General features: G+C 34.5%; 1 protein-coding gene across 4 annotated transcripts in view; it reads right to left on the reverse strand.

Moving 5' to 3' along the window:
- Nucleotides 1-24728, reverse strand: part of LOC100329039 (liprin alpha) — a 144786-nt gene that overhangs the window by 24340 nt on the left and 95718 nt on the right. For 2 of the 4 annotated variants that reach the window (XM_085499731.1, XM_085499730.1), the window contains exons 5-14: nt 11048-11176; nt 10157-10378; nt 9761-9907; nt 9394-9540; nt 7881-7964; nt 6582-6713; nt 5346-5503; nt 3806-4058; nt 2909-3132; nt 414-768 (exon numbers count right to left, since the gene is read on the reverse strand). In XM_085499731.1, the coding sequence (XP_085355857.1) occupies nt 414-768; nt 2909-3132; nt 3806-4058; nt 5346-5503; nt 6582-6713; nt 7881-7964; nt 9394-9540; nt 9761-9907; nt 10157-10378; nt 11048-11176 (1851 nt within the window). The remainder of the gene's footprint in view (nt 1-413; nt 769-2908; nt 3133-3805; nt 4059-5345; nt 5504-6581; nt 6714-7880; nt 7965-9393; nt 9541-9760; nt 9908-10156; nt 10379-11047; nt 11177-24728) is intronic. The other 2 variants (XM_085499732.1, XM_085499733.1) reach the window with 2 other exon arrangements.

Raw genomic sequence — 24728 nt, forward strand, 5'->3', positions numbered from 1 at the left:
GTTTGAAAGAATGGGTAGATGCAATTGGATGAAATGATATGGAGGAAGTATCAGTGCCGGGATGGTTACATTTTTAGAGTCGAAACTGGGTTGAAAAAATGGGATATGGCAGGTAAAATCTCAGTGCTGTGTTGAAGAAGATGAGTCAAGGATAGGAGCATTCAATGTTCAACTGATTGGACTGGGGGTCATTCATTGTGAGGGAACAATGGGAGCAAGGTGAATTCAGCCAGCATATATTGTGCTCGCTACCGGAAAACAGGGAGCTTGTGAACTGGAATTACACAAAGGTACTGAAACAACGTGGAACAGTACTAGGATAGGAGATAAGTATATGATGGGAAGGAAGAGGGTTGGAAATTCTAAGCAGGCAATAAGCAAGCATTAGTGGCAAAGGCAAAGCAAGAGCATACCTGGTTTACAGATGCTGCGGTGCTATGACTGTAATAATTTGGTAGGGATCCTGTGGTAGAAATTTGAGGCTGACTTTGACTATGGTGACTACTAAGTCCTGTTGTGACTCGTTCATTACGAGAAAGTTTGGGAGTAGATCTGCCACTCACTGGTGGAGAAGGCCTCTCTCTGTCTAGTGATCCTGCAATGCTCCCTGGAAGTGAACGTGCCACTGATAGCTCCCCCGACCAAACATTGCCAGGTCGTCTTCTCGTGGAACCAAATAACCCAATATTTTCAAGACTGCCACTACCTACACGGCTTTCAATTTCTTCCGCCCTCATTTCTGTTGAATCTTTTTCTTCTTGTATAAGCCTGGAGAAATGAATTTAGGAGAAAAATGGAGAACTACTTCGAGCATGAAGCTTTTTAACACCAAAGTCTGTTAACTTTGCCCAAATACACTGTAATTTTATTTCAAACTTTCGATCAAGACCTGTGGGGTAATGAGAAAATTATGTTCATTTTGCTCCAAAATTAACAAAGAAATCATAAAAAATCTATAAAAAATGTGCAGAACATTTTGGCGGGCAAAAATATGGTTATCAAAGGCAAGCATGTATTTAATTATTTACATGTATATGTAGCACTTGCATTGCATTGTGGCTTAATTAATCTGAAAAATGGCAAATACACTACCGGTAGTAGAGAAGTGCATATCTCTTCAGAAACAGCTTCTTGTTTTAAGAAAACTTTAGTATTTTCCAATATATATCCAAAATGATGAAATATCCAGATTACCGCATTACCCCGGGCACGCGCCCCTCCCTGGGCAAGCGCCCACCCCCCTGTTTTCACAAAAGTTACATGTTGGGGACATCCTCGGTTAAACGCCCAGGGTGATTTTTAGCCAAGAACAGGGTCAACAATAAAGTTTTATTAGTCAAAAACGAACGCGTTCAATTTATTTAAATAGTGTGTTTGTTACATTAGTTCTCTTTTTGGAGTGTGTGGTGGCCCTGAAAAGGGCCGTTTTGTTTGTGTTTTTACGTAAAAACTCATTGGAACTTAACGACGTAAGATGAACCATGCAGCATATGGCGCACACGTTCTGCTTTCTCTTCATTCACGATGAATCCAATATTGCAATATTGCAACGATCCATACCTTGATGAGTGGTTTGAACCGGGGGTTTGAAGCACTTAGCTTTGGTTTCAAAACGTAGCATTTCGCTGACTGTGAATCCATAACGGGAGCTAGCACTTTTGAGACATCATGACGTAAACTTGCTACTTTCTTTCCATCCTTCATCACAGCATGTGGATTATTTTTCTGTCGTTTAAGAAAAAACATTTTGCCGACCTCAAGTCCATTACGATAACCAACTTGGGAACTTGTTGCATCATCGTTATTTTTGTAATTTTGTCACGTGTGTGGGTGCGTGAATAAATCATGTTAATGAGGTCGACCAGAGTTTATTTTCAGTCTGTTTTTTATGTATCGCCATTTGGATATGTTTATGTATTCACAATAGTTTGTAAACATTTCACATCAGTAATAAAAGGTTTATTTGTTTTATAACCCTGTCTGCTATTCTTCAGTAATTACGATGCGATGTATCAATACGTGCATCAACAAAATTATGCTAATGAGGTCATCGCCATCTTGGATTACAAGTGGTAGTTTTTCCCGGCTGTTTCGACTTGCACTGATCACGGTTACCGGTACTAAAAAAGTAACCGTGCATTGATTACAATACTTACCATACTTTGTAGCCAATTTCAGTGAGTAATACAACTTCATTCGCTGACATAAAACAAGTTTTATTCTTGAAATTCGACCCTGTGTCTTAGTGTTCCCACAGTTCTTGACCGAGTGCTCAGGTTTATTGAAACCTCGCATAAATCAAGAAATAAGTTCGTGTACAAAGTGTATGAAAGCATTCCTTTATTTGACCTTATCATACGATCACAAAAAAATCTTTTTTGGGGTGGTCCTCGGGTAAGCGCCCACCCCCAATTTTTCCCAATTTTGTATGTTCAGGCCCCTGGGCGCGTGCCCGGGGTAATACGGTAACATTTTAAATGCCATAATCTTTTCCATCAAAATGTTGGTGCAACATTTGCTTTTTGTTACAATTTTTTAAAATAATTTTCTTGATAATTTTGTTAAAATGGGTATAACTGCTTATTGGGTACAAGTCTTGATGAAAAATTCGGCCAAAAAATTATGTTGGTTTTATTTTGTGAACGGCGACTTCAAGTTGACTTTGGTTGCTAAAAAGATTGAAGGAAATCACTTTTGAATTAATCTTGGCTGGACTTGACCAGTTCTCCAGCAGGATTTGACCAGTTCCTGGCTGGATTTGACCAGTTCTCAAAAAAATTCACAGTATTTTGATGTACAAGATTCTAAGACAATTTCAAGGGTTACAGTATTTGTCTATTTTTTAACCACTGTTTGAAATAGCATCAGACCAGCACAGCGCCCTCTTGTGATAAGAGTGAACACTCACCTAATTTCATTATTAATAGCATCTAATTGTTCTTGAAGCATTATTGCTAAAGTTTGGGCATCTGTATGCCCTGAAGGAGACAACATGTCAACGGCACCAAATACAGATTCTGATTCATTTTCCGACTGAAGTGGTGAGCTCTCACTCTCAAATGCTTGTGCTACATTTGCTAGGACACTGGCTTGCTGTACTTTTTCCCATTCTTGTTCATTTAAAGTGTGCACCTGGAAAGGAAACAATTCACAGAAAGAAATGTTTTTGTTTTACAATATGCACACAAAAACAAATGATGAATAATTGAGAGCAGAAGTCCTGGTGTTTTTCTAAAATATGGTGTTCATTTTAGCAAAAAAAACAAGTAATTATTTTAAAATTATTTTTACTCAAAAACATGTTACATTAGCCACCAATTCTGCTCAGAACTCCTTTCACTTTTTATGTTTTTAATTTAATATAGAAATGCTGTATTCTGCTAGAAAATCATGTATTCTCAATTTTCCCACCCAAACCATTCTTTTGTTTGCTTGTGCTGTCAACTGTAAACTAAGAAAACAGAACAAAAAGCCCAAACTGGCAACCAGAGTCGGGTATCATCATTTTCTATTGAAAATTTTTCGAGCATTATATTTTTTTGATTAGCTAATTTAATGTAACTAATCGAGAATTTGTAGAGTTTTTAAATTTTCTCCATTTTTGTTACTTAGCAGTGTCCGCAAAAATCTAAAATCGACATGTTTGTTAAATTACAGATCAGTCATGACATGTTGTGTTTGATATGGGTCCAATCTGATGAATACAATAAAATATATTGTTTTGTTAAAAGAAATTCAAAGACCTACGATACTCCTGAAGCGTTAAAATCGTCAAAACCCTGAATTGACACTCCTACATTCTTACCTTGCTGGGATCAGTTTGTAATGCCTCCAATCTTCCCTTCTGTTGCCGCCTAAGTATAGCACTACTGGTATTTGTGTTACTACTAATATTACTAAGAGTACGAGTTGGATTGTTACTAGAATTACTACTTGACACGGTATTGCTATCATTATCCGTGATTGTCGTCGTATTTTTATTTACAACTACGTTTGCATCCACAGGGTAGCTATGATGTGAGGATGGGTTCTTGCTATTGCTATCTAAAACTTCGCTCCTGGGGAGAAAAAAAAAAGACATACATCTTGTAAATCAGAGCATCTGCATTAAATATGTGCATTTAAAGTTGCACTTTGTGAACATTCATATAGTTGTATTGGGATTTCATTTGCCAGTGATTTTGGACAGTGTTCGGGAACATGTGAATTTGCAAAGATTTGTTTTTGTTATGAATTACTTACAAATTCTGACAATCAAATATTTCACGTAATAGTCTAAAAACTTGACACGAAGCTCCAGAAATGGTAACAAAGAGCAACTTTAATGGCAGTGTTTTTTTTGTGTTTTTTTTGAGCATTGCTATAAAGTTTTTATAAGCCCATAATATTGAATGCTATCATTAAATCCTTGTTTATTGCAGGTGCATGTATATTTCCGGTTTGTCTATTTGACCTTTTGAGGATGACATTTCAGGATGACATTTCCAGACATACACAATTTATTATCACAATTGTGGCATACAATCATTATTATTCATAGTCACATGTATCCTATTTGTCGACTAGTAGTAATTTAAAAGCTGATGCAAAATGAAAGAAATTCATATGAGCGGTTTACAACAACTTGACTTGAAAGAAAATATTCCCTTTTGCTGAGAGTTCACTATAATCTCTACATGGGCCGCTAATGATGCAGCTACTGATGCAATAGAATACAAAAATTCTCTCAATATATTTATATAATAATTAATGTAAATAACAATAACCAATTTCAAACTAAACTTTATAAACAAGAACATAACAAATAATTAATGTTGTGTAGGACGTTAAGCGTATAAGCCACGATACTGCTGATATCATGCCAAGATTGCAAAATTCATGTATTGGAGACTGGGGACGCTCTCCAAAATGGGGTCAAAACGGTTACAAAATATATCAGTGTAGTAAATGTAAGCAGTTGTTCTACAGTGCTGCACTTACCAGTAACTACCAATAGAATATAGTCATTACATTGAACAGCACCCTCAGTGTTAAATTTAGAGGAATATATTGAAAATATAGATCAAGCACTTGGGAACTGGTATAGTATGCAGCAGTGGCAACCACCACATCCCATAATACTACTTCATATGTGAAAACCAAATTTGCTCCATAAGAAACGAATCACCAATAGAAGTGTATGTGAGGCAATAATAGTGTTTTGGTTGTATTAGTATTTTAGGTACACTAAAATAACCATTATACGAAGTAATTTACGTGAGCACATGAATTTCCATTTAAGGGCAAGTATGGTAATATTTACTGACACAATTTGCATAATAAAAGAAAAAGCACAGCTATATTACCTGTTTGACATGGATTCCTGCTTTAGTTTATCTGTTTTCTTTTTGAAATTGTCAAATTCTGCTCTAAGTTTCGCTAATTCCGTTGCTAGTCGTTTATTGTCAGACTGCGTGTCTTCCAACATCTTCTTCGTTCTATCTAATTCCTGAGTTAACGAATTCTAGAAGCAGACAGACAAACATGGTTAAACCGAGGTAATAAAAATTGCGAGCAGTAACAGGAAGACGACGATGACGAGTAACTTGTTCAGTTATCTATTGCATCCTATGTTCAGTGTTCAACCACCTGTCGTCTTGATTTCACTGATGCACGATCACAATCACAATCGATAAAAGTGATATAATGAAGTTTAAAGGGATTATTACAAAACATTAATTCCATTTCATGTTGGCGTCTGATCAATAATAGAACCAGTTACAATCGAGACAATTGCTTTCAGGTTCATATCCCTCTGTAGTTAGGGACGACGTCAAAAGATCGATGTCAGATAAAAAACTTAATTTCTTTAGTTTTTTTCCAAAACCCCCTACCCCCCACTGAAACTTAATTGATAAATATTGGTCATGGCGTCAGACTACATTCACCATTAAATACAAATTGATAATCGGACAGTAGTATTGCGTAGCAGTTGGTTGTCGGGTGGGTGTAAAAAGATTTTACAAATGCACCTCATTTGACGCACAGATTTACACTCGAACCAAACCATTTTCTCGTCTTGGATGTGTTTTTTTTCCTTATCACTACTATGTCTCTACACTTGACAATTTCCTGCCCTTAGGACTTTCAAAACCCTTTACCTTTGCTTTATTTTCCTTCCTCACTTTACCTTATTCAATCCCTGCTTATTACAATGCCCTCGTTTACCTCCACACATCAGTCCTTTGTCTCCACACGACTCCCCTGCCCACACATCAGTCCTTTGTCTCCACACGACTCCCTTTCCCACACATCAGTCCTTTGTCTCCACATGACTCCCTTTCCCACACATCAGTCCTTTGTCTCCACATGACTCCCATGCCCACACATCAGTCCTTTGCCTCCACATGACTCCCTTGCCCACACATCAGTCCTTTATCTCCACACGACTCCCTTGCCCACACACCAGTCCTTTGTCTCCAGATATGAATCTTATGACCACATACCAGTCCTATGCCCCACACCCCCACATACAATCCCCACAAGTACACCCACCAACTCCATCACTTTTCCACACATTATTTATCTCGTCACAAACTTACTTTATCTTCCAATGCAGCCATTCTTTCCTTCAAGTGAAGCTGCAGCCTCTCGTTTGATTCTGATAATAATTTATCGACAGTACTAGACAGTCTTTTATTGTGTTCTTCATTCATTTTCTCCCTCTCCCGCGCCTGTGAACGATAATAAATAACTACATTAACCTTTGAACCTCTGGAATCATTTCCTGCCAAATTTTGGGATATTATTTTGCACATTTTTCTGAAAGTATTTCAAAACAAATGAGTATAATTTCTTATTGGACACTGGTCATGACAAAAATTGGTGGGAAAAAAAAAATATGAAAAAATTGTGCAGTTATTTTGGGAGAGGTGACAACAGTTTTGGCATTAAAAGAGTTTTTAACTAAACAGTGAGAAGGCAATAATTGCAAAAGTCAAAAATGTATGATTTGGTTGTATTAGAAGTGCCCAGGGCAGTTTGGTGAGCCACACAGCACTTCTAATAGACTGAATACAGTACAGAAAATAGATTGTCTACTTGTCTGTGCAATATCGTCTAGACAGTATTTCCAAATGAATGAAAGCAAACATGTTACAAATCATTCATCCTCCATTTGTGGTAGACATTGCAGCAAGGAAACGAAATTATATGTATAATGATCAAATCCCAGTATCTTAACCTTTTCACCACCAGTTCCCTCTTTTCATAACGATTTCACAAAATAGTACCGTTTATAAAGTCTGCACTTTCTTTCAGAAGATTGGGATAAAAATAGACAAATGTTTCGAGTAAAAACTGAAAATTGCCTCAAATTTTGTCTGTTGGCTCCAAAATTAGGGTTCACTTCCAGAAATATTGAAAAATATAAGAAAAACGTGCAGAAAAATTTTGATGAGAAAGTCTGGTGGTGAAAATCTAAAATGCAGTTATGTGTGCAACTTTAATTTTAGAATGTGTTAACTTGTTTTGTGCATTGCATTATAAGAATTCGTTCGCTAAACGATGCAACGGAGGAACCTTGGATAAATGTGTGTGTATACCACCAATGCATGGTTGACACTGGAATATAATGCATTATGATGAGACCTGGTTTCACAGCCGTGTTTCACAGCCGGGTCTCACAGTTCCAAAAATAGAATATGGTTACGATGGCAAATGCACTATATGTCAGTACTCAACAGTACAGTAGTAACAAACAGTCAGCTGGCAAAAAATACTTGAGGAACAACACACCAAGCATTCAATAATTTTGAATAATAAATATCAATCGAAACCCATAATGATTTTTAAAATCAATAATAATCACAAAATCCATGAATACTTAATAGTAATCTCACCCTTTCTAATTCTTGTTTGCATTCTTCCAGTTCAGACCTAAGTTGATTAAGTTTTTCTTCGGCGTTCCCTTGCCGTTCTTCCGCCTGTGGGTTTAAATATAGTGAAGCAGATAACACACATAGAATAGAAATAAAGGAGTCATACATCTGTCAACTCATGCCCCGACAAAACTAGTAAAATACGTTATGGATGTGTTGCCATGTTTGCAGAATATTTATCTAGTGGTCTGCCAAGTGGTTAGACATTCTCCTTTGTTTAGAATAACTTTATTTGACTAAACTAAACCAAATTAAACTAAGTTTTGAGTATGTACTGTAAATCGTTAAATTTTCAACGCTAACGGTTGGTGTGATTTCATAGTTTGAGAAGTTTCGCAAAAGGAAAATTTTACAAAAGACATTCAAGGATGCAGGTGAAATCATCACTAGAGACAATTCTTCATGATTTGGCTTTGGTCAAATTTAAGCAATTCACAGTTATTTCTATTATAGATAATTCTAATCTGATAATTGCTAATTTAGACTTGCATTCTCAGGTCGTTGCAGTTTTTCTTATACTGCTGGATTGCGTAGGCTTGGTTCATTTGGTTGTCCAGATGATAATTTTCGTAATTTTCACATTTTGAATTTTTTTTTTTTCTACAGAACAATCATTTTCTGCACAAATCAACTACCTACTATAGGTGACTGAAAACCATCCGAAAAGCACCGACACATAATTATAATTTTTTATTACCGAGAACCTTATTGTAAACATAATAAGTGGGCAAATAATAATCTCCCTTCTTTCCCCTCTCAACAAAGGACCAATTATAAATGTGTTGATAATCACAAAATTACATAAAGTTAAGATGAATTCTGATTTACGTTATTGTTGAACCCTTCCCCCAGATCAAATGGTGCAGTCCAAAAACTCAACTCAACTAAAAAAAGTCATGCAAGGAGTAAATAAAATGCACACACACACACACAAGAAAAGAATGCCTCTAATTGTTAACTCTTTGAACGCAAAATTCAACTTTTGTTGCCTTTTACAAATAAATCTAAATAATTTTCACAAATAAATTGACCAAGACCTTTAGTCACTAGATAATTATGTATATTTGGTCCAACTTCCATATTTGCGAAATTTTGCATCGAATTTTGGCGAGAAACAACATGGCGTTCAAATGGTTAACTTGTTAATTATTCAGATTCAGGGGCATTCCTATGCTATGACTGGTTGTGGATACTATCCAATTTCTAGATACATGCATGTTAATCCATATCAGCCATTGTAGATTCCATCAGTGAGTGACTGTCATGCCAAGGCCATGCCGTACAAATGAAAGTCACTTGCCGTCAGTGAATTCAATTTGTCAAAATCTTCAATCAAACTCTTTTTCATGTTTGTTCGGACATCAGGAACACAATCACAAGACAGAACAGTAAATCATAAGTGGCGTGCATAAAATGGATCACAAAAACATGCAATATCATAGAGAAATTGAGTAATAAGCGTTGTCATAGTTACCATTTGTCTCACCTGCGACAGTGCCGCCATGCGCTGCGCCAATTCAGCCTCCATTCCCGGAAGCTGTTCAGCTTTTCGAATCAACTGCTGGAGTTTCTGTTCAGAAAGTTCTAATCTTTCTTGCACATTTCGGTTTTTCTCTTCACTCTATGTGTAAAATCATATACCGCACAAATTGATCAAATAAAAATTATACACAAAAAACATTCAAAAGACTTTATTGTAATTTTTATTTATCAACAGAGAAAAACAAAATTCATCAACTCAAAATGCCCGAGAGCTAACTCATAAGTTGTTTGAACTTCATAATAACCAACTTAAAGGGTACAAAAAAAAAAGAATCCTTAGGCATGTGAAAAATACATACCTGTCTAAGAGCAGCTTCCTTATTGGCTAATTCAGATTCTAGCTTGTCGTTGAGTTCATGTACTGATGTGGATTCTCTTTGCGCACTGAGGTACCTTTTTTCCAGCGTTGTTATCCTTTCTTCCATATCTTCTTTCTGAGCCATTGACTAAAACAAAGATATCAATAAAAAAAATTATTTATTATTTGTGCAAATCATACTCCATAAACCTTTTTTCACATAGCTCCTTGTCAATTCAAGTGGCATTTCAACTGCTACAGGATTTTGTGGATTTTCTATGACAAAATCGGCGAAATTAAAAAAGTGACGTATGTGTTCAGTTTTCATGAAAATGCCCACAATTAAGCTATACTAGATCGGCTAGATCTTACTAACTTGGTTGTCATGACTACTCACCTCTCTAAGATCTTTCTGGTATTTTGTAGATGATTCTTGAGCCTTGATAATTTCCCGCTGCGACGTCGACAAATTATCTTCCAATTCGACCACCCTCGCTGCCAGCTGCTCAATCCGGTCTTTTGCAAGGCTATATTCATGATTTTGTTTTTCTAAAGTACCTTGTAATTCTATCACTCGGTTAACATCGTCATCCGGGTCAATAGAACCATTTGAATATCTCTGTGATTGTAAATACAAAATACGTGCAAGATAAACACATTATTCCCTCGGCGGGAGGTGCCATTGTACAAAACCGGGGAAATACATGTATGACAGGCAAATTGATCATACTCGGGGGCAGGTTCTAACAATAACCGGCCTTCATAAAGGTTGATTATCTGAAGAAAATATGATGATACAAGCCATAATTTCATAGCAACACCGATACTGCAGGAATTACTTGTTGCTAGGTGGTATTCAGTAGAAGTGGTTATGCACAATAAAACTAATGCAGTGCAATAGACGACCAATTTAAAGGTCAGAGGTCAATTGAACAATTATTATAATTTGACAAAATATCAAGCTATATATTGATAATTGCTTCTTGGATGAACTGGAAATCGTACAATTGCAAGCGCAAGCATCGTTTTTTATGATATTAGGTATTCGTAATGCACATAAAATGACAATTTGTGGGATACAGTTGCCGTGATCTCATAAAGTCATCCAAGAAGTAATTTGCGGCAGCCCTTGCGGCTGGAGTTCAACTGATTTTGTTGTGTTATAATAACCGATTTCTGGCAACAAGTTTAGTTGACGTTATCTGCCTCACCTGAGTGCAAAAGGGGTTTTCACCTGTCAAAAGATCCATCATCAACTCATTATTCAATCAAACTAGAATCTAAATACCTTAGAATGTAGTTGTTGACTGATAACTTCATCATTGCTACTCTGACTACCCGTTTCTGAAGAACTCCGCAGGGGACCATCTTCTCCGATAACTGACCGTGTTTTCATTTGTTCTCGAATTATATGATTCTGAAAATATTGTGAAATGTAAAAAAAATCATACGATTATGATCTTGCTAAATAATAAACAAGCAGCCTATCGGCTGAGATAGCTCCGCTGTTAGCAATGCACATTTCAATTAAAGAACTGAAGACATCATTAGAAAATGAACAATATGAATAGTATCAAAGCAATCGGACTTACAGTTTTTAACAAGAAGTCGAAAATATCACTTTTTACCAAAAATTACAAAAATATTCACCAAAATAAATTAATTAGAGAATTGAAGATATCATCACAAAACGAACAAATCTGAGAGAGGTCCACATGTAGTACCTATATATGTAATATCAAAGCAATCGGACTTACAGTTTTCAACAAGAAGTCGAAAATATCACTTTTTACCAAAAATGACAAAAATATTCACCAAAATTAGAGAATCGAAGATATCATCACAAAATGAACAAATCTGAGAGAGGTCCACATGTAGTACCTATATATGTAATATCAAAGCAATCGGACTTGCGGTTTTTAACAAGAAGTCAAAAATATCACTTTCTACCAAAAATGACCAAAATATTCACCAAAATTAGAGAATTGAAGATATCATCACGAAATGAACAAATCTAAGAAAGGTCTACATGTAGTATCTATATATGTAATATCAAAGCAATTGAACTTTTGGTTTTTAACAAGAAGTCGAAAATATCACTTTTTACCAAAAATATTCACCAAAATTAGAGAATTGAAGATACCATCACAAAATGAACAAATCTGAGAGAGGTCCACATGTAGTACCTATATATGTAATATCAAAGCAATCAGACTATTGGTTTTTTACAAGAAGTCGAAAATATCACTTTTTACCAAAAATGACAAAAATATTCACCAAAATTAGAGAATTGAAGATATCATCACGAAATAAACAAATCTGAGAGAGGTCCACATGTAGTACCTATATATGTAGTATCAAAGCAATTGGACTTGCGGTTTTTAACAAGAAGTCGAAAATATCACTTTTCACCAAAAAATGACAAAAATATTCACCAAAATTAGAGAATTAAAGATATCATTACAAAATGAACAAATCTGAGAGAGGTCCACATGTAGTACCTATATATGTAATATCAAAGCATTTGCACTTGCGGTTTTTAACAAGAAGTCGAAAATATCAGTTTTTACCAAAAATGACAAAAATATTCACCAAAATTAGAGAATTAAAGATATCATTACAAAATGAACAAATCTGAGAGAGGTCCACATGTAGTATCTATATATGTAATATCAAAGCAATTGCACTTGCGGTTTTTAACAAGAAGTCGAAAATATCAGTTTTTACCAAAAATGACAAAAATATTCACCAAAATTAGAGAATTGAAGATATCATCACGAAATGAACAAATCTGAGAGAGGTCCACATGTAGTACCTATATATGTAGTATCAAAGCAATTGGACTTGCGGTTTTTAACAAGAAGTCGAAAATATCAGTTTTTACCAAAAATGACAAAAATATTCACCAAAATTAAAGAATTAAAGATATCATTACAAAATTAACAAATCTGAGAGAGGTCCACATGTAGTACCTATAGATGTAATATCAAAGCAATTGCACTTGCGGTTTTTAACAAGAAGTCGAAAATATCAGTTTTTATCAAAAATGACAAAAATATTCACCAAAATTAGAGAATTAAAGATATCAACATGAAATGAACAAACCTAAGAGAGGTCTACCCAAGGTACATATACACCAAGTATCAAAGCATTTAGGCTTGTAGTTTTCAAGAAGAAGTCGAAAAAGTAAAACATTGACACGGACGACGACGGACAATCACTCATATGATAAGCTCCGCTCGACAAAGTCGACAGCGGAGCTAAAAAAATAAGAAGACAGAAACAGGTTCGTCCCTTGAGTTGGTGAAGTGCTCGCCCATGAAAAAATTAATTTGTCTGAGTAACATGAATCGTGTGGAGGAAAAAAAATGTCAATTTATGCGATAAAGGTGGAGAGCAGGCTACACGTACATAAAAATGCGACAGATTATCACATTTGCATATTATCGTACAATTCTATGCATGGACATGCATTTCTGTGAAAGGTTTAAACCATTCGAAGCGGAAGAATATGGCAAAATACAAGATACCAGTAGTGGAGTTTCTATGGCAACTCCATGGCAGTCAACATGCTCATTAATTACTAGAAATATTGTATGAACTTATGACTTTTTAATTATGATGATATCTGCAGTCAATTACAACCACTTTGCATCCCCCTTCCTTTTCAAGGGATAAAAACAAAACAAAATGGAGAATTTTTCAAAAGAATGCTATAATGACATTGGGGGCGCTGTTCCCTAAAAACACAAGTAACATGTCATATTTCAATGAATAAATATTAATTACAATTTTTGATCATTTTAATACAAACAAATTAGGACCAAAATTAGAGGTAGTTGTAGAAAATATTTTATACAAGTTTGTGCAGATGGTGTATGTGTGTTTGTGTGTGTAGAGACACAAACCTGACACTTTGTTTAGCAGTATTTTTTTTTTCAACAAATTTGATCTACACCTATAGCCAAAAAAAAATGTTATCCATTTGGTCCAAACAAAAATTATGGGATAGAAAAATTATGGGATAGAAAAATACACTAATATAAGTGGCTAATTGTTTGTAGGCCCTGATTGGTTGGTTTTAATTTACAGGTATGGATGGTATATACTACTGAAGAATACAATTGAACACTGAACACAACTCTGGTGACCAGCTATGCTATATTAATATCACACAGTTTCATATAACAAACTGAATAAAATCGCATACACGGAGTAGTCGATACTAGATAACAAATACACAGCAGTGATAAGAAGAGTGAACGATGTAAGTCACCATAAATATACAACTGTAGCTACATACATGCACAATACATGTACTAGAGAGATAACCAGGAAGAACCTGACATGAAAAAAAAAAAAAGAAGATTTTTCAAGAGGAAAATAAAAGAATTATTCAGAAGATAATTGTTTATTTATCATCGATATATGCCATCAAAAACATGGCTCCCTTGAGATCACCGAGTGATCTATGATACTCATCAAAGCAGTCTTCTAATTAAAATGAAGTATAAAATTTGTTACATTTATACGAAGCAATTATTGAAAAGTATACGCTGCCAACCCACTAAAGCATGAAGAAAAGAAAACACCGATAAAAATTCACTTCCGCCGTCTTCTGAATTACATCTATGTTATTTTTAAATAGGTCATTAAGCTGAACCATGACCTAAAGCTCCCAAGGGGATGTGTGCTATACGGAACACATTATTTATGAGAAAATTATCAATATTTCATATTTGATGCAAATGTATGTGAAGGGATTCGTTATAACATAGAAGAAAGAAAGTAATAAAACTACATAGAAGCAATTTCCTAAAAACAGACGCAAGAAAAAGATTATTTATTGAAAATCCAGTATTGAAGTTGCAGCATACTTGTCAACAATAAACTGAAAGCAATGTTTATTTGATGTCCCTTTCAAATAACTGATGAAAATTTCAATAATATTAAATGTACATGAGTTCTAACCTCTGTGGAGAAAACCACAATGTCTTAATCCTAATATTAGTGTACTACAATCTGACTGTAAAATAATATTCTGTCAGTAAAAATTCATTATATTTTTGATCAAAATGTTAGTAACATTTATACAATAATATTTATGCAATTGCTGTATTGTTCAATCCCTCACATCTGGTCCAGGATTGGCGAATTGTTTGTAGTACATATAGACTGTGACTGGTCCAGGATTGGCGAATTGTTTGTACATATAGACTGTGATCTTGTCCATGATTGGCCAATTGTTTGTACATATAGATCACAATCTGGTCCAGGATTGGCTAATTGTTTGTACATATAGACTGTGATCTGGTCCAGGATTGGCTAATTGTTTGTACATATAGACTGCGATCTGGCCTAGGATTGGCCAATTGTTTGTTGGCTACAGAAAAAAGTTGTATGGAGCCAACTTTTTGAATTATGACCAATTCTCTATTCTCCATGGCCGCCAGAAATCAATATATCATCCCACCAGCATATAATATAACAACTAATTAAGCAGGGGAATCGGAGCTCCATGAGAAAAGCTTACAATTTGGAATTTATACATAACTGTTATATATATGTCTACCTCAGCATAGCATTTTATTGATCCATGAATAATACAGTATGTGTTAAGACCTATGAATCTTATCAACAGTAGATAAACCTATTAGAGCAAATTATATCTGTACATCATAAAAGCAATATTAATCTTTTTTTTTTTTCTCTGTCTCTCCCCCACCTCTTTCTGGGCATTTAACATTACGCAGAGTACTGGAGTACTCAGAACAAGTGCCATCATATCGCAGTTGTTGATGGATTTCACAAATTATCTGCAGTTACCATGGCAACTGATCATGCTGACATTAAAGTTTGAAGGATGATCCACCTTGATCAGAGAGTATGAAAATATAAACAATATTTAAAATCGTTGATTTGAACAGCTGCCAGTGTTTAAACATAATATTAACTATAGTCAATTGCTAACGTTGGTGTCTTTGAAATTATATTATGGTTTATTTTGCAATTGAAAATTGTGCTATACAAAACAATGATATATTGAGCTCTAACATCTTGTTCACCAACTACAGAATCGTTTTGATTTTGAGGATGAATTTAAAAAAATTTTGCGAGTAAGCACAAATCCTAAAATACAATACATGTAATAGCAGTACAAATTTAACCAGGTTCTTAAGCCAGAGACTCGCTGTGACTGAATTTTGTCCATGTATACAATTGCAAATGATGATTTAACAGTACTTTGTGTACATATCATTTTTCCTGGATTGTCTTTTTGACTAGTTTATCTGGTTGTTAGACACAAAGATATTTTATTTTAACAGCTGACTAATTTGTTGATTCAAATTGACAGGTGCGTGCATGCATCCACGCCACATGGTCATTTTTTATTCTTTTACACACGATAGAAACTGGTACACGCCGTCTGACAGCTGTTGAATATTCACCATCTAAGCAGGTGGTAGAAATTTATTTTGAAATGCATTTGTTTTGATGATATTTAACAATGCCTGGTGCCGTTATATACACTTCAACTTGGTTAACGGTGGAGACTTTCGTAAGATGAGGTGTTAAAAAGACTTGGTGTCCCCATGAGGATTAAGTTAGTTCCCTCTTTTCATCACAAAATCCCAAAATAGTCCTGTTTATAGTCTGCACATTCATTCAGAAGTTTGAAACAAAGCCAAATTTTTTGAGAAAAACTGAAAATTTATGCAAATTTTGTCTGATTGCTCATTTCCAGAAATATTGGAGAATATTTTTAAAAAAATGAAGAAAAATTTTGGTGGAAAGTCTGGTGGTGAAAAAGATAATACAATTATAAATTGTGTCATAAAAAATGAAGTGCGCCAGTGAAAGAGCCATGAGCAACTGCTTTTGCCAATTTTTGCATTTTCAAACTTTGGTAGTTATGTAAACTAAATGATAACTTTTAGGGCACCAAATGAATACAAATATGGTATCCACGGACATCAGGCATTTTCACCACCTGGCAACCATCATGGTGAAAACAAAGGCCGAAAACTCTCAGAAAACGGTACTTTGGGATGGTTGTTGAGACTCTTCTGAACAGAATATTAATAGATGAGTTTTGAGTTAAATATTCCAGTCAATCCTGAACCAGTTGGCGTCAGTTTTTTTTTAATATACACACTTGTATCTCCCGGAGATATGGATACCATATAGAGATATCATACATTTTGTCCTACTTCACTGTGTGTATGTAAATGAAGACATATTTCCCATTTTTTGTGAATATTCTGTAAAGTAACGTGGAATGCAATCAACATGCTCAGCAAGATGCTGAAACTGGTGTTTGAAAATATCGGCTTGCATATTCTTGCTGGCAGGAAGTGAAATTAATGGTTGCTAAGCAACATGCAAATACAAAATCCCGCTATTAATTTGATACTTAAAATATTGCTTAAAATGATTGGGACTCAGATATTGAGTATGGCATCTTGGACGGAACATCCATTGAGCCACCACTGATCATCACCAGACAAGCAGCAAGTTTGTCAGCAGGAATTCATCAAAGTTCAATACCTGTACATGTACATGCCTAAGGCTCCAATATTATTAATATCATTATCATGTCTAACAGTCTGTCCAATAAATTGGACTTGACGAAACCTTACTCTTTTATATTTTATCATTGAAATTATTTGGTATACACAAAGGTCGCACAAAGAAAAAAAAAAAGTTCTTTTCCACCAAGGTCAGGGGAAATGGTGAGTGATGAGGTGAGGCTGTTTTAAATCCGCTACAATCGTGGAAGCCTCTCGTTGATGATCAGTTGATATTGCCGCAAGATGCTTGCCTCGCATCGCCATGGATTCTGATTGAAATAGATGATTAATATGGTTGCATTCATTCTTCATTTCCTGTGTTTACCCGGATAAACATCGCAATTATGTTATTGAGAGTCTCATTTCACACACGTTTTACTTCAATAATGATAAAATGTGAAATCAAATGAGAAGGGAGGGGGGTTGTGGTGTGATAACCCTCTCAAGTAGATATCCGATTTCATGCATCTTTTTTTTCTTCTTTTAAAAATTATTAATTGTTTTTCTCTTAATCAAAGAAAAGTTTTCACATTAATCCTGACATGAAGGCTGATTAACAGTCTGGCGGTATCGGGTGATAAATGTGTATAATCCTTGCGCCGATCTGAATTACGTTTTGATAATAAATACCAAATTTGATATTCTGAGAGAGTATAGTCTTCCTAGAGTCATGCTTTGCAATAAATAATTTGTATGTTTCATATTTATGATATTAGTAGAACACACACTGTCAAAACAGAGAAGTCAAGAGGGGTTATTCAGTTACTCTGTGTCACAGAACCGTATTTACTCTATTAGTAACACATACAAACCAGATGAACAGACTCCATGGGTTCATTTATTATTATATTTTCTAATAGGTCATTCACATATTATTCCATGGACTGCTAATAGAGAAAATATGATACTTTAAATAAAAAGAAGCACTCTAAATTGAAATGCACTTCTAATAAAGCAAATATGGTAGTGATAATATCTCTCCTGCGGTGCTTGAGGAAATTGCAGTCTATTAAAGGCTATGTCATTTTTCATTTGCTGCATCAAGGAATCAGACGGCGGCGGCGGTCAGGATACTAAAATGGACTGCACCACAGGCAGATTCATGGCTTGACCAGAATTGAATTCATTTTTAAATCCATGACAAAGAATAGATTATAATGAAGGTCATCGAATGGAATAGGAGATGACGTTTGAAAAGAACGTGCTAAACTACCTTGGTTCTGCTACAATGTACGTTTCCATATATGATAATTTTCTGAAACAAAAAATCGTTTTGAGAAATACGTATATATGTTCACACACAAAAATCATCCCAATGTCAGTGTTTATAATGGAAGATAAGTAATTGCTAAGTGCATACCACTACAATGTCAAGGTGGTCAGGGATTAATGATAAATTAACCAATTTGACAAACGTACAAGAATGACCATGAGCAACACATCCCTCATCAAAAAGATAATCTACTACAGGAATTAGTCATAATCCGTTAAGTACAATCAGCAAATATGGGGATAAATCTCCTTTAATCGAACTAATAAATAGAAACAGATTAGTCATTATCTAAAGCTATAAATTTTGATTTGAGTACAATTTTTTTTTTTTTTTGTAAATACCCTGGTAGTCATGACACATGACAGTGAGGAAATTGCAAAGAAATCGTTGTAGCCAAAATTTAGTGGTTTACAGTTGTCATGGAGATCATGTCTGCACTATGTGAACTTCTCCATCACTCAGAGAAAACAATCTAAAAGTATAAAGTCAAAATTGTTTGGTTATAATATTTCTGAGAAAATATCAACATATAATTAGGATAGAAGGAGATTGGCTATAAAGATGGACTGGGAGACCGCTAAGCACTGGCGATGTGAAATTGCAGAACTCCTTTTAGGATGGGTTTCTGCCCACGAAAAATACACGTAAAATAAATCAAAGCAAATATTTCCTAAACCATTATGATATTCTTAATGAAGACAATTACAGTTTTTACATCATATTGCATATTGGAAGAGGATACAAAGAGGTTATCAACATGAGAATATGTACATGTATTGACATATACCGGGTAAATATAAAATACCTTCATTATCTAAAGCTTCAGAAAAAAAAGTCAATGTTTTTACATTTTTTCCCCTACAAAGATCTGGTCCTGTCATCAGGTTAAAATAAACAGGCTCACGCTTTTCTCAAACATAATAAATTTGTATTTTTTATAATTTCAATTTAATATCCTAATCATCTCACTTTATTATCTTTATTAGAAAGTGATAAATAATGTTGATTCTCCCGATGTGCCCTGTTTGATGTGGGACCCATGCGATGCAAAAAACACTTGGGTGTTTACATTAACACATGACCATTGCCCGCTTTAAATAAGTCCAATTCTACGGAACATACATACAACATAGGAAGATACAAATACTTTGTTTCTACTGTCTCAGATATCATCTCCTCAACAGACACATTATATCTTGTCATTCATCGAGAAACGATTTAACTAAGTACTCCCACGAGGTTTAGGAAAGTACTGGTAGACTGAAGAGTTGTTTTTTTTATGTTATTTTGAGCTGGAATTGATTTTCTCTGATTCAGCGCATTCTACATTTTTAACGTAGATTAAAAAAATTCACACCAACAGAGACTACACACAATTTAATTTTATTTGGTTTGACTTGCTTGTAACAAATCCATGAGAGTAGCACTGTTACAAACAATATTATGCAAATTACCTAATTAATATTCATCCTTGTTGAAAACACTAATTATGTTTGTCATCTAACAACTGACGTACATGTATGCAAATCAAATAATCATAAAATGTATGAATTCTAACAATTGATGTAATGCAATATTACATGTATATAAAAATCATTTCTACCAAATATCAAAGGTAATGCACCAGTGGTTTTGGAGAAGAGGTCATCTATTGATGCGACTTAAGGATAACTTTTTAATCTAATCTTCAGCGCTTTCATGAGAAGCATAAATCAGAACTGGAATGTTTGCCGCTGTCAAATAATGAATCTTCAGAAAATACTTACAAATGTCGTCAGAGCTGCAGACAAACATGCATGAAGCAATAAACACAACTCATGGTCAAAACAAACACTAACTTCATCATCACATTGAATTATGACCACGCCCATCAAATAATTTGTTTTTGTAATTCAGTGAGTCTACTCGCCTGCCTGTAAATTCAAGATTTTAACAGATCTCTAAAAATGGGTTGCTATGGAAACATTCATGTTTTTGGTGAGCTTCTTCCATGTACATACATAGTGCCGACGACGAAGCCTTTTAAAAAATGCATTTATTTTCTAATCAAGCTCAAGTCCATGTGCTGCAGTGTCAGCGTGGGGTCACTGTAGTTGATCTAGGGCTTTCTATGAACTTTCTATTTATAATTGCTTTCCTGATGAGTAACGTGCACAATGTGTAGACATGCTTTCTTGATGACTACAGTGCAACATTGTATATGGTCATGATGATATGGATGACGTTGTCACTTGATTAATTTCTGTGTGAATTCATTTTTGCAGCTAGCCTGTACATTCATCATTTTCTGAAAAAGCTAGGAAGATAACCGTCTCACCCCCCCCCCCCAATACTTTACACAACCACTTTATTATCAGTTCACTTAGAGGTCACTAGATACACAGTTTGTAATATTCTATTATAGATTGGATTATTTCTTCACGAGCACAAATTCCCGCCAAATAAACTTTTGTACATATAATTTGCCTGACTGACACAATGTTTCATTAACCTTTTCACCACCAGACTTTCTCGCCCACATTTTTTTTTTTAACTTTTTTCTTATATTCTTGAATATTTCTGGAAATGAACCCTATTTTTGGAGCCAACAGACAAAATTTGAGTCAATTTTCAGTTTTTACTCAATAAATTTGTCAATTTTTATCACATTCTTCTGAAGGAAAGTGCAGACTATAAACTATTTTGTGAATGTGATGAAAACAGGAACTGGTGGTGAAAATGTTGAGAAAGCATCTTATCAACAAGATATACATGTAACAACACCATGTATGGGCGTGCTGAATTCATAGAACTAGGAACAGCCAATGTTGGTGGCGCTATAAAATGTTGAAGTCTCGCGCATATCTACTAGTATTAAAAACAGAGATGTTAAATTTGAGGACCAGTTTAGTATGATAGGCTGTACAGTTTCTAAATACCATAATAGACAGACTGCAAGATGAGGTCAAAAATATGTGGTTGCGGTGTTTCATGATCAATGATTCCAATTAATAATCGGATATTCAAATAATATTCATGAGATATGTCATAACCTAATTAACGTTATTAGCATACTTGCTTGACCTCGTTATCATGTATTGCATCATACATGTGTGACGATAAGCATTAGGTCAGTGGCACACGTATTCGTGAGGGCACATCTTGGCACTTCTTCACTCAGCTGTGGTGTTTCAGAGGTCAATTATCTACAACCACGAACTTCCTTATTCATGTTGTGATCACGTGCGTTATTGTACGATGCACCAAACACAGCTACTACGTTGACAAGCATGGGTTGTTTTTTGAGCTTCTTAAAACACATTGACACCCCCCTCCCCAAATGCCATGACAAACGGCTCGCTGCATACACAGAAACAACCCCCAGATGGCTCACATTGAAGCACGCTGATATCAACTAATGTGTACGCTGAGCATTTTGTTATCAGTAATTATTAATTTATAAATTATGTATTTTGAAAATAGCATAGTAGTGCCTGGCTTATAGTTTACAAAATTACAAAAAAAAAAATCTTAAATACTTTAAGTCGCCTTTGAAGACTGTCACCAAAATGTAAATAAACATAGCCTGAGACGATTCATTAAAATTCATGATGAATGGATGTTGACACTGAGTATGCCAACAACTGTAATATTATTTCAATATTTACTAAAACGTTGTAGTTCTTGCTGTCAGAAACTTTTCAGTTTCAAGTATTTTACATTGCTTTATTTCGCTGACATACTAAACATATATTTTCCATGATTATATAAGTACTCCCGCTTATGCCTCCTTCCTCAAAACCAAGCTACAATCGCTTTTTCCTTAAAAACAATTCTCAACAAGTTAATAAACAATCCATGTCTTCAGTTTCAGTGAACTTTTTTTACCAATTTCAAGTTTTGGTCCCCATAACAATAATGGCAAGTTTATATCACCAGTTTGGCTCTCTCTGTCAATTTGTTATCAAATATATCAAGATTAAAATTAGTAAAAATTACATTAAGACGTATATGGGAAATGTTTGCTATTAATTTTTATCTGTACTTTAATAATTACCATATTTACTAACTCTCAAAAAAATCCAGAAACTACCAAGAATTCAGTCTGCAATATTGCATTGAAGAAAAGTTGATTTCATTCGTTAGCTTTCAATGGTTTCTGTAAAGCTAATAATACCTTGTGTAAAATACTTGCCCCCCCCCCCTGAAATAAAAACGAATTAGGTAAATGGGTCATTTCACCTGTTATTTCAGAATAAGGAGACAATTCGCGTTGATTTCCCCCAAACCAGCAATATTAATTTCAAGAAATTGTTGTCAGACTGACTTCATACATACAATCTTTAATAATGCAGCTGACACTCTGCTGTCTACGGCATATTCCCAAATAAAACACAAATAAGTTAGAATCGATGCCGATTTTTTAACTCTCGTCAGACATCTCTATAGCCATAAGCTCGTCAAAGTCAGGACAGTCACTATCGTGAGTAAAAAAAAATATGGAAGAATTTATCTGTTTCTAACAAGCTATAATTGGCAGTTATTGCTAATCATGTGACTACATTAAATTAGATCTGATGAATATATATGACAACTTCCTGTAATAAACGTCATATGATCCGTACAATATATAGACGCTATATATAATCCATAATGTGGCAACATTTATTACATTTTATGTTTTCACTCATTGTATTATTAGAATTTTCATTGAGTTTGCCTATAATATCAAGTAGAAGAAAAAGTGTTTGTCATCAGTTCTGACTTTTCTGTATGTATTATCGTAAATGTTATTCACATTATTTAAGTCTATATTACTTTCTTATCAGTGTAAACACTTTATTTTTTTGTTTGATTAATAGTGGGGAGATAATTTGATTATTACAAGATTCCTTCAATTTCGATGTAAACATATTAATTATTAACTGGGTTTTAATTTTGATATTTTCCCTGATAAGTACGATCCATTAAAATGTGAAAATAAAACGGAATTCATTGTTTTACTAGAAATTCTGAACCCTCTAATTAAGATCAGAAATAGTGAAATTACATTCATGAACAAGTACATGAACAAGCAAAATAACCACACAATACAAGCAATAACACAAACTATATTAAGTTCAACCCACGACACAATTGATCAGCGCAAAAAATAAAAGCGTGCATTCATGGTTTACGTTATTAAACACTATTAGAGGTGCTATGCCACAAATTAGACAGTGGAATTCACACAAAGACTGAATTCCAATATACTAGTAGATTTTTTTTATGAACTTTGAATCATAAATCAGTTAAATCGTTCCATGGAAAATGTAAAAGTAAAGGAAAATACATAATTTTGAACCAGGAAGTAAAATGGCCGCATTACCTCTCAGTCGTTATAGTCTCTGGGAGAGAAAAACACACATGGTTGCCTGATGTGTTCCGAAACAGTCACATAGCCAAGCTACACATATAGCAAGTAGGATGTATGTAATAATCACGTGAGCGGAGCTTGGACTTCCTCAATGGGAAATTAAACGCCAATGTGTTAGTGTTATATAACTGCAATTGTCTACATTTACCTTCTTCATAATTGAATAATTTACTGAAAGAGGATTTAGTCAAAAAAAAAAAAAAATGGCTAAAAAACAATGAATGTCTGTATAGAATTGAACAAAAATATTACTTCTAAAAATAAACTATAACGTCATTGTTAACTGCACATATGCCTGCAGAAAACTCAAATTCCTGAGAATCAAAAAATATTTACATCTGAATATATCTAGGTTATTTCTACATGTGGGTTGGGATATTGCTCCAGTATTGAATTGAATTCAAAATTATTAAACTGGTTTGTGATTTTTCATTTGTCTGAGAACATGTTATCACCAGGGTTCTATGACATACTCATGTGGAGTGCTAGGATGTCTGATCAATAGAAATACTACTGAAGAATGTGTTTCTTTGTCGAATACATCTGTTAATAACAATTCCAATGGCTAAATATTTCACAATTTGCGATAATCAAAATGTTGATTAATTTTGAAAAAACCTTTTGTTGAAATGATCTATCTACTGCATACATGTAACATATATTCAGCTTGTGTTGTTCACAATCCTATAAGCTCTGCGTGGTGATATACTACTGAATGTTTTTGTTATTT

Source organism: Saccoglossus kowalevskii, chromosome 1 (genome assembly GCF_978046115.1).
Source record: "Saccoglossus kowalevskii chromosome 1, keSacKowa6.1, whole genome shotgun sequence".
Lineage (NCBI taxonomy): Eukaryota > Metazoa > Hemichordata > Enteropneusta > Harrimaniidae > Saccoglossus > Saccoglossus kowalevskii.